Source organism: Myotis brandtii, unplaced genomic scaffold (genome assembly GCF_000412655.1).
Source record: "Myotis brandtii unplaced genomic scaffold, ASM41265v1 scaffold112, whole genome shotgun sequence".
Classification (NCBI taxonomy): domain Eukaryota; kingdom Metazoa; phylum Chordata; class Mammalia; order Chiroptera; family Vespertilionidae; genus Myotis; species Myotis brandtii.
Genome location: NW_005353838.1, coordinates 14,561,747 through 14,571,832, shown reverse-complemented (window position 1 = coordinate 14,571,832; position 10,086 = coordinate 14,561,747). Strand labels below are relative to the sequence as shown.

Genomic DNA, 10,086 nt, shown 5'->3' with positions numbered 1-10,086 from the left:
GCCGTGTGTACTGCCAGTCACACTCTGGGAGGCATTGCTGTTCCATGCACCACACGGTGTCCCATTGCTCTGTGTCCTCTCAGGGAGGTCACTCAAGCATCCGTGTGCTGCTGGGTGGGCATTCAGGGGCCGTCCCAGTGGCCTGAAGCCTATCAGCCCAGAGCTTTCTAGTCTTTTAGACCAGTGATGCCAGTGTTTTAAAATGATATTTTAAAACAAAACTGCGTAAAGGGTGCTCAGCCCTCTGTGCTGTGACCCTCAGCTCTCTTAAAGAGCAGTGTCGTGTGCAGGCCCCGTTCCTCCTGTTCCCCCTGCCCCTGCGAGTGTCGTGTGCAGGCCCCGTTCCTCCTGTTCCCCCTGTTCCCCCTGCCCCTGCCGCCCTCTGAGGTCATGTTGCCACTGACAGATGGTAAACCCACCTGAGGCTCCTCAGAGACTTTCTGCAAAGAGCTCACCTCTGACCACCTGCAACATTGTCTCCCACTCTGACCCCATCATCGTGTTGACTCATGTTTTATAAAATTTACCTCAACAGCCCCAGGGGTCTGATTCAGTCTACATAGACCTCATCATCCTCGGGGTCTCAGATTTCTCCTCTGCAGAATGAGGACCCACACAGTCACTACAGGTCCCTCCGCTCCCCACTCTTCAGAGATGCCCTGTCCAGTATGGGAGCCACGTGCTGCTACTCATGGCTGATTCAGTCACAGTTAACTTCGTTTAAATAAAGTGGAATTAAAAATTCAGTTTCTCGGTTGTGCTCGGCACTTCCCAAGTGCTCAGTAGCCACAGCTCTCCAGGGCAGCCCATGTGACTATCACGGAGTGCCCTCCTGGCCAGCACTGCCCTAGGTGCTGTGACACCGCTGTGCGCAGGCAGCCCTGGGAGCCGGGAGCATATTGGTGCCTTCGGGGCAGCGGTGATCCATGGCCAGGGAAGCCATAAGCATGGCAGTGGTTGCCCTAAGGTGAAGGCCATGTCCAAGTCCTGATTTTAGTCTTGGCCAAAATAAACCATGCAACCTGACCGTGCGCGCCTATTGAAGAGCAAGCTCCTCGAAAGGAAAGGGGGGGGTAGGACGGGGCCCCTTGGCACGGTGACCCAGCACTCTGCCCACAGCCAAGAGATGTGTTTAGACACAAGGGTTCAGGATTGGGGTGCCTGTGTTGAAAAAAGTTATTCCACCCCAAAAAGGACATACTCCAAGTGAGAAACTAAAAAGGAGGAATGTTCACCTTGGGGTAGAAAGGGGAGCAATAAAGTTTATAGGAAAAGAGAGGTTTAAAGTAACCTCTAGTAGAACAGAAATCAGTTATGAAACAGCCAACTCACAACTAGGAAAAATCCAAATCTTCCAGCAAAGAGGACAGGGAGGAGATTCAAGGGGGGTGGGGGGCAGAGGTGAGGCTGTCAGTCCGTCCAGCCTCGTATCCTCTTGGGGACAAAAAAGACAAGGAAGCCCTGGGGTGGAGGGGAGACTCAGACTGGGTCACAAATTGAAGTCCAGCGTCTGTTCTTTCACATTTGAAAGTTATACAAAAAGGTTGAAGGGAAACGTGCTATAAATCCAGCACAATCCTAATTAAAATCCCACCTGATTTTTAAAGAAATTCATTAAACTTTAAAATTTATACGGAAGAAAAAAGGTCCACATTGAAACTTTGGAAAAGTCCAGTCAGCTTTGAGGAGATGTCAGTAGAGGTGATTTCCTGCTGGATTCTACTGACTGCAGACCTGCAGTAACAGCAGTCAGCGGGCAGACACGGGCTTGGGCTCGGGGGTTGGCTCGGGCCAGGCAGGGTGCACACTGGGCCAACTTAGAGGACTGAAAACCTCGGTGTGAAAATAAAACAGGAAGTTAGTAGAAAAATGTGGGAAAACCTATTTGTGAGTGCAGAGTGAAGAACTTAAAACCCAAAGTGCAACCATTGGACAAGGGTGTGTTTTTTTGTTTTTGAGAATCTGATTGGCTGCCTCCTGCATACCCCCCACTGGGGACCAAGCCCACAACCTGGGCATGTGCCCTGACCAGGAACCTCCTGGTTCATAGGTCAATGCTCAACCACTGAGCTACGCCAGCTGGGCTGATGGGGGTTTAACATAAAAATGAAAATTCCTGTAGAACAGAGAGCACCTTGAACGGGCCACAGATAGCAGATAGGTATTGCGGTATTGCAGCGTTTAAATCTGGCAAGAGCCTAATATTATATGTAAAGAAGTTTCCCCAAGTCAGAGAAGAGATAGGAATCTGTATAGAAATAGGCAAGGGCAAGAGAAGCCAGAGGGCCACGAGCAAAAGAAGTGCTAGCTAGACCAGAGGACCCTGCATGCACCTGGGTCGCCTGAGCTCAAATGGAAATACCCTTGGTGCCCATGCTGGGACCGACAAGGCCACAGCCACGTGAAGTGCATCTCCATTGGAGAGGTACAGGACAGCTCCAGAAGGGACACTTAGAGACGGGATGGGGTGGGCAGGGGATCCAGGCTGAGAGTGCTCATGAGCACTGGGCAGCAGGGACCGACCCTCTCTGAGTTTTGAAACAACCAAAGACAAAGTGTAGGAGGCTAGTTTTAGAGAGGGGGTGGGGTTGAAAAGAGAAGCCAGTGGGTGGCACTATTGATGGTACAAAGAGGGAAAGCCCACCCACTCTGTGCCACTCCCACTGTCAGGTCCAGGGGAGGGGAGCAGATCAGGCAACCATAATTAATCACGTAGGTACAAGGTGATGTGTGCGAGGGAAGAAGGCAAGAGCATGTTGGGCGTGCTCACTGAGGAGTCACTGGATCTAGCTGGAGCGGGATGACCCTGAAGAAGGGCCAAACTGATCAGAACAGCCCTGGAGGAGGCTGACGGGGCGCTGGGAGGAGGGAAGGAAGAGGGTGAGGAGACACTGACAGAGCCCGGAAAAGGCCGGGCAGAGGGCAAAGGAGGCCTTCACACCAAAGGGAAGGTCTTTTTTCTTAAGCTGCAGTAATTGGAAGCTTTTCATTTTAACTTCCATTAAATGTATTTCTAAATGTTACATAAATGGATATAAAAAGTTATAGTCAAATAAAGCTGATGTAGCAAGTCCTGGGCAGGGCTCTTCCTAGAGCCGACACTCTATCCGCTGAGCCAAACCAGTTAGGGCTGGGTGTACCTTCTTGCACCTCATTTTGCACTAGGGGGTGAGAGGAAGATGTCATATACCGCTCATTTGGAGGGTTAGTTTTACATAAAACTATGATAAATCCTAGCTAAACCCATGAGCATCTTGAAGTTCACCTCTATGTCCCTGTCACCTATCTGCTGCAGACTTTTGTGTGGCACTGGCTCACCTATTCTCCCCACCCTCATGTCCACCCCCCTATCAGGCCCCTTTTTAGCTCCTGTTCTAGGAAGCAAGGCTCCTAGAAGTGGGGCTCTGGGCACTTTCCTGCAGCTAAGTTCAATTTCTTCTCTGTTTCAGGACATTGACCTGAATCACTACCGCATTGGAAAAATTGAAGGATTTGAGGTTCTGAAGAAAGTGAAGGTGAGAGGAGGTCTGTCCTTTCATGTGAGGTGATTTTGTAATAGTCCAGAGCTTGCCCCACCCACAGGGTGTAGGTAAATCCATAACTGAGACTCAGCTCTGAGGCAAGCACAGTCCGGCAGGAGGTGCCACCTACATCAGGAACCACATTGAGCATGAACATGGCAGTTTTGAGGAGTAGTGCAGGTGGCTATGAACATGGCAGTTTTGAGGAGTAGTGCAGGCGGCTATGACTCGGCCCCAGTTCAGGCAGCGGCTCAGACCCACTGCTGCTAGCAGAGCCTCAGTTCAGGGCTTGCCTGCAGCTGAGCCTGCATCAGACTGTACAGTCCTGAACTCACCTGAGCCCAAGGGTTCACTCTGCCAGGAAACAACATACACCCCAAACTGACCAAAGCCTCCCTTACTGAGCAGGTCTTCTTGGTACAGGGCCTGTCTGCAGCCTTCCTGTGGGTGTCTTCCATCTTCCCCATGCCAGCCCCTTTCTAGAAAACACATCCTTCCCCCTAAGGCTTTCCCATGACCTCCCTGTTTGTTGCCTACGTCAAGTATCCTTTTTCCAACCCTCCAGACTCTCTGCCTCCGTCAAAATCTAATTAAGTGCATTGAGAACCTGGAGGAGCTGCACAGCCTCCGAGAACTGGACCTGTATGACAACCAGATCAAGAAGATAGAGAATCTGGACACACTAACAGAGCTGGAGTGAGTCCCAAGCCCCAGGGATGACCTGGGGCTGACCAGTGTCCCCAGAACCAGTCTGCCCTGGAGAGGCCACCTCTGCCATTGGGTCCTGCCCCATTCCTGGCTCCATCGGTGGCATCAGCTTGCCCAGTCCCAGCCTGCAAATCAAACTTTGGGTAGAGGCTGCTGGTTGGTCCTGTCAGTAGGGGATGACATGGTGTCTGCCCTCAGTGCAGTCCTGTGAGCAGGTATTGGGGGCTCTGGAGGCTGTTCCCCGGGTGGGGATGCCGCCCTTGAGACAGTTATATTCTGAGTTCTGTGTGGCCTGTACTCTTCAAAAATAATTGTTTTGCTCATTCCAGGATTCTAGATATTTCTTTTAATCTACTGAGAAACATTGAAGGGGTTGACAAGTTGACAAAACTGAAAAAGCTCTTCTTGGTCAACAATAAAATCAATAAAATTGAGAACTTGAGCAACTTACGTCAACTGGAGATGTTGGAGCTGGGATCCAACCGCATCCGGGTAGGTGTGGGCATGGCCTGGGGGTACAGGATGTATATTTTCCATAGGGTGTGATTTTTCCCCCCCAGAAACAAAAGTTAATTTTTAAGAAAAATACTAGGGTCAGTATTAATAAGAATATGTGCCCAGAAAAATAAAACAACCATGTTTGTTACATAGGTTGCTTGGTATAAAAACAAAACAAAATAAAAAATAAAAAAAAAGAATATGTGCCCAAATGGAGTGGCCGAGCCTGCTGCATGTAGGTTTCACTTGCTCTCCATCCCAGTCTGAGCTAAACTCTTAGCAAACCATCCCAGTTACCAGTACATTCTGCCTGAGGTGAACTGATTGGCCCCAAACACTTTGGTTGTGTTTCTGACAATCCTGCCTGACATGAGCGTGTTCCGAGCAGAGGGGCTGACAGCAACCTGACCTCCACCAGGGCCACAGGAAGCCTGTGCTTCCCACTGGCCTTGCTGAGCAGCTGAGCTCAGGTATATTTGAGCATTTCTTCCCCTCCGTCCCTGGGGAAAGTAGCCCTCCGTATGGCTTTTGGAAGCTTACAGCTGACAGTTGTCGGTCCGGCTTGGCCCTTCAGAGTTGGGCAGGACACAAACCAAAGAGGTGGCTGTAGTGAGGACAGACACTGTTGGCGGTAATGTGGCAGCAGAGCCATACGTTTAAAACTAGAGAGCAGTCACATCAGTATTTTATTAAGTGTCTCTGTGGCACGTTCCAGGAGAGGTGGCTTGTCACAAATTACCGCAGGCAGGAGCTGTTAAGGGTGCCCTCTCCTGAGTCTCCATCCTCATAGACCCCCCAGCCAAGTCCTGCTGCAGTGGGCAGACGAGCTGCACCTCGTGCACTTGCTGCGGTCACCCCCGTGCTAGCCCGCCCTGACTGAGCAGAGGAGGGAGACAGATCTGGTCACTGCACATTCATTAAACCCTGCTGTGTGCAGATGCGCAGAGCTCAGCACCTGGCAGGGAGGACGAGAAAGGGTGGGGAACGAGGAAGAGGGGCACAGCCAGATCCTGCGTGGAGGCTCACTTCTGGGGAGACTGAGGCTGGTGGGATGCATTGTAACAAACCCCACATAGACTAACAGAACAGTGTCAGCTCAGAACTGGGAGGACTTGGAAATCTGGTCCATGGAGGTTAGGAGTGAGCCTGAGAGACAGGCCTCAGACCCTCCACCTATCCTCAGTTTTTTCATTCTGTACTTTGAAGTAAGATTTTACTGCAAAGTTTCCAGATTGAGACTTGCCTGACACCCCAAGACGAAATCCAGAGAGTGCTGTGCCCTCCCCTGGGAAAACTGTTGCTCTGTCCGTTTTACAGGCCATTGAAAATATCGACACGTTAACCAATTTGGACAGTTTGTTTTTGGGGAAAAACAAGATCACTAAACTTCAAAACCTGGATGCACTCTCCAACCTGACAGTCCTCAGTATACAGGTATCAAACCAGCTTGCCCCACCTCCACCCCCTGTCCTGAACCAGCAGGGCCTGCATGGCCTCCCGGCCAGCCAGAGCTGCTACTTGGCACAGTTTTCTCTCCCACTATGTCCATGATCAGCACTGCATCACGAGCAGTTGAAGCATTAGATCTCATATGTGCACATGCTCCTGTGAACATATGCGTGTTAGACTAACACTTCATCTTTTATGGGTCACGTTCCTTTGCTTGGTAAAAGTCTCTGGTGGTTTTTAGGCAAAGGGGCATCTTGAGAAGGATAAGTTTGTTCCAAATGTTCCTAGCATATTTGGCTCAATGGTGGGCGAGGGTCCTACTCTGCATTTGGGAGTCAGCACCTGAATATTGCTAGGCTCACGTGACCTTTTCTGTTAAAAGCCAATGAGTGGAATCAGACCAGGGAGGTGGGATGTGGTGGGTGTTCTGGTGACAGGGACTGGGTATGGGAGAGCCTCATAGTTTTAATTTGAGTTACAACATATCCTGAAAGAAAGAAAGAAGAATTTTAAAATATTCAGTGATCTTAACATTTGAACTACTAAGCTGATTTTTAGACCCTCCCTGAGTACATCTAAAAACAATAAATTCTTTGCATAAAAACCTTCAACCTTCACGCATGAATTGTAGCCCAGGACAACAGACTGGAGATGCTGATCTTTCTCTCTCTTCATAACCTGATGCTGGCCTGTTTTAAGTGGAATGCCCAATTGTCCGAATTCTCCAACAAGAGAAACCTCCTTTCCTAAAAGCTGTCTTATCTCACATCCTACACATGATTCTGACGGCTGTCGGCTCTCCCTTCCAGAGCAACAGGCTGACCAAGATGGAGGGTCTGCAGAGCCTGGTAAACCTGAGGGAGCTGTACCTCAGCCACAACGGCATCGAAGTGATAGAAGGCCTGGAGAACAACGTAAGGCGTCCTCTCGTCCATCTGGGCGGGTGGGCACAGGGCTTGAGTGGCAGGCACCTGGCCAGCAGCACACTTCGGCCTCCGGGGCTGGTCTTCAGTAGATGCTGCCTCTGGAGGTTTCTCATAGAGAAGCTTCCAGTCCTGCAGACAGAGTGACCCCTCTCACCAGGAAATGCAGGAAAGTCCCCTGAGTGAGCCCTAAACCAGTGTTCCCACCACGGCCAGTGTCTTATCAGCACAGGCAGTGAGGGCCTCACAGAGACAGTAATCACTGCTCCTCTGCTCTGCTATTCCCTCCATGCACTGCGTCTTCCTGCTGGTCTGGTCTGAGCTCTCACACCTGTCCCTCTGCTGGAAGTCGGAGCCTCTGGTGCCTGCTCTCCCCACTTTCCTTTTGTTTTGCAGGATGGGGAGAGATTCTTACTAGTTTGCTCTCAAAACATTGTCCAGCTCCCCAGAAAAACATGAGGTGTTGAGTGCCTAACTGATTCCCTGTCCTCAGAGTTTCAGGGCCAGTTCTGGTAGCCAGGACCCCGCTCTGCTGCTGAGCCTATGCGCTCAGACTGCGCAGAGATCAGATCTGCCATGTGTCGGGCTACTTTAGCTCTGCTGGTTTCTGCACCTGCACTGAGAATTGCAAAACATGGGCATGGCTGGAGAGACCCACCCTCAGGAACATGGACCCGGCCTGTCCCTGCCATGTGCCTACCGTGCACCCAAGGGCTGCCCACAGGCCCCTCTCCAGTCCCTGTTTGCTCTGAAGCCTCCTGTGTGCTACAGGCACTCGCCAGGCTAAGGACACATGACGAGCCCAGCATGAGCACCCCAGCTCCTGCTGTCACTGCTCCACCCCAGGTGGGACATGGGGTGTGGGGAGGTGGGGCTGGGCCCACAAGGAGTCAGACACCAAGGCCAGAGCGCGTCTGAGTCAGCAGAGCTGCTGTCTGTGTGCTTTAGGGACAGGCAGGGGGTCATTTTATTTTACTGGGACATTCTTTAACTTGCCCTTAAATTTGGGAGGGTTTGGTGTCAGTGTCCCAAGGTACAGAAGAGAATGGGAGAAGAGACCCGGTCAGAAATGGAGGGATGAGGCATAGGAACACACTTTCAGAGCTCTGGGCACTGTCCTCTGCGGGGCTGGGCTCCAGACTCCTCCCATCGCCTCTCTTCCATCGGCTGCAATCCAGGCCAGCCAGCCCCTCCCTTAGTGCCCAGGCTTCCCCTGCCCTGCTCCTGGTGGCCTTTCCCTGGACAGGACAGCCTATACTGCAGGAGCATGGGCTTGACATCCCCATCCACCACCTCCACCTGTGCCTGTGCAGTTTCTTACCTCGGACCAGCCCAGGCTTCTTCTTCCGGAATGAAAAAATGCTATTCTAAGTATTAGTGTCAGAGGGGTCCTTGAGATAAGCACTAAATCTCGTGCCCCATACAGCCCCAGGGGCCAGGCCTCCCTTTGCTTTTTGACAGGGGCTACCCTGCCCTTCCCAGGACTGTCGTCTCACTGGGTCCTTGTGGATGGGCATCTGGGAGCTCCAGGCTCAGGTCTAACAGAACCAGTTTGATATCCCAGTGATACTGAGAACTGGGTGATGTGGTTGTGTGGATGCTGTGTAGTGGGCAGGGGTGGGGAGGACCTGCAAGCAGTGGGCAGGGGTCATCATTCTGTCAGCATGCCTCTGTTCTGCGAGGGCAGCTGGCCCACAGCTCTGAGCTATGTTCATGGCCATGCAATCACCGTTGAACTGAGGTATACCCGAGACAAACTTTACTTCCTTATTTAGAACAAACTCACGATGCTGGACATTGCGGCAAACAGAATTAAAAAGATTGAAAATATCAGCCATCTAACAGAGCTGCTGGAATTCTGGGTAAGTTGAGCACCCTCTGGGGTGGGTGAGTGAAGTGGTCAGTGAGTGTGGGGCCTGCAGCCCTGGGCCTAGCATTTAGGATGATGGGGCTCACGGGTGATGGGGTGCAAGCTGAGATGGGCGTGCACAGAGGTTGGAGGCTGGTGGCATCATTGTATGGGCCTGTGGCATCAGCATCACCAGGAACTTGTTAAAAATGCGGCTCTCTGGCCCCACTATACCCGACCAGCGGACTGGGTGATTGCGGTGCACATGGAAGGGGGACCTGAGGATTGCCATGTGACCAGAGGGCCTGTAGCACAGAGGAAATGGGTGTGTGTCCTCTCTGGTCACCCTGGAATCTGCCTCGAGCTGTCTCGTGGCTGCAGGTGTGGCTTAGGGAATCTGTCGCAGTCAGTTGGAAGAGTAAACGGATGTCAGGTATCTGGACACCCCTCTAAACAGGTTGCAAATGATGGTGAAGTTGTCCTCAGTGTCAGGATCCTATGCGTTTTCCAGGCACGTGTACTGCTGGTCCCCAAGCTCATGCCCTATGGGGTTGCTGCCCATATACTCTCTGTGATTCTGTGAAGTGAGTGTTGTCCTCGATGCAGTCACTCTAATCCAAGATACGTGTCGAGTCTAAAGCATGATTCTTCCTCCTCTGACTATGCTGTGGGCCCTGCTGATGTCCTGGTGCTTTCCTTTTCTCTCCTTAAAGGATATCCAAATGTCCCTAGACCACAGGTGGCCCACGGTGAAAATGTCCCTCACCCCTTATTAAAGCATTGGGCCTGGGGTAGCACCAGAGTGTGTCAGGGAGGCCCAACCAGACCATGGTGGTAGGTGTGCTGGGCTGAGCGCACAGGGAACGTGAGCCCCAGGGTCCCTGTGCTGCACCCTGAGGGAAGGTGTGGCTGCTGGAGGGCTGGGTGCATTGCACTGAGGGGATTTGGCTCTGGAGGGACCAGGGAACCACACAAAGAAACCAGACAACCAGAGACAAGACCTGCACCACGAGAGGGGTGGGTGCTGGCAGGTTTGGGGCATAGCTGACTAGAGTTTCTGAAGATGGGGTTCCTCTGCATGCCTTGCCAAGGGACAGCACATGGGACCTGGGCTGCTGAGACAGGTAGGGGCCACCCT

The 10,086-nt window shown here is 51.8% G+C and overlaps 1 protein-coding gene across 1 annotated transcript; it reads left to right on the top strand.

Annotated features, from left to right (window-relative positions):
* The first annotated feature begins 3,162 nt into the window (after positions 1 to 3,162).
* On the top strand, positions 3,163 to 10,075 carry LOC102241075 (protein phosphatase 1 regulatory subunit 7). Its single transcript, XM_005857691.2, has 6 exons — positions 3,163 to 3,515; positions 4,087 to 4,217; positions 4,559 to 4,721; positions 6,045 to 6,161; positions 6,986 to 7,090; positions 8,875 to 10,075. The coding sequence occupies exons 1-6, from the start codon at positions 3,246 to 3,248 to the stop codon at positions 8,968 to 8,970; spliced, it is 882 nt and encodes a 293-aa protein (XP_005857753.1). The 5' UTR covers positions 3,163 to 3,245; the 3' UTR covers positions 8,971 to 10,075.
* Positions 10,076 to 10,086: the final 11 nt, after the last annotated feature.

Excerpts from the sequence above, each read along its gene's own strand:
- LOC102241075 (XM_005857691.2), top strand. The coding sequence starts at position 3,246 with ATGAGCATCTTGAAGTTCACCTCTATGTCCCTGTCACCTATCTGCTGC. Across the intron at positions 6,162-6,985 it reads TGACAGTCCTCAGTATACAG|AGCAACAGGCTGACCAAGAT; the intron begins GTATCAAACCAG and ends TCTCCCTTCCAG. Across the intron at positions 7,091-8,874 it reads TAGAAGGCCTGGAGAACAAC|AACAAACTCACGATGCTGGA; the intron begins GTAAGGCGTCCT and ends TTCCTTATTTAG.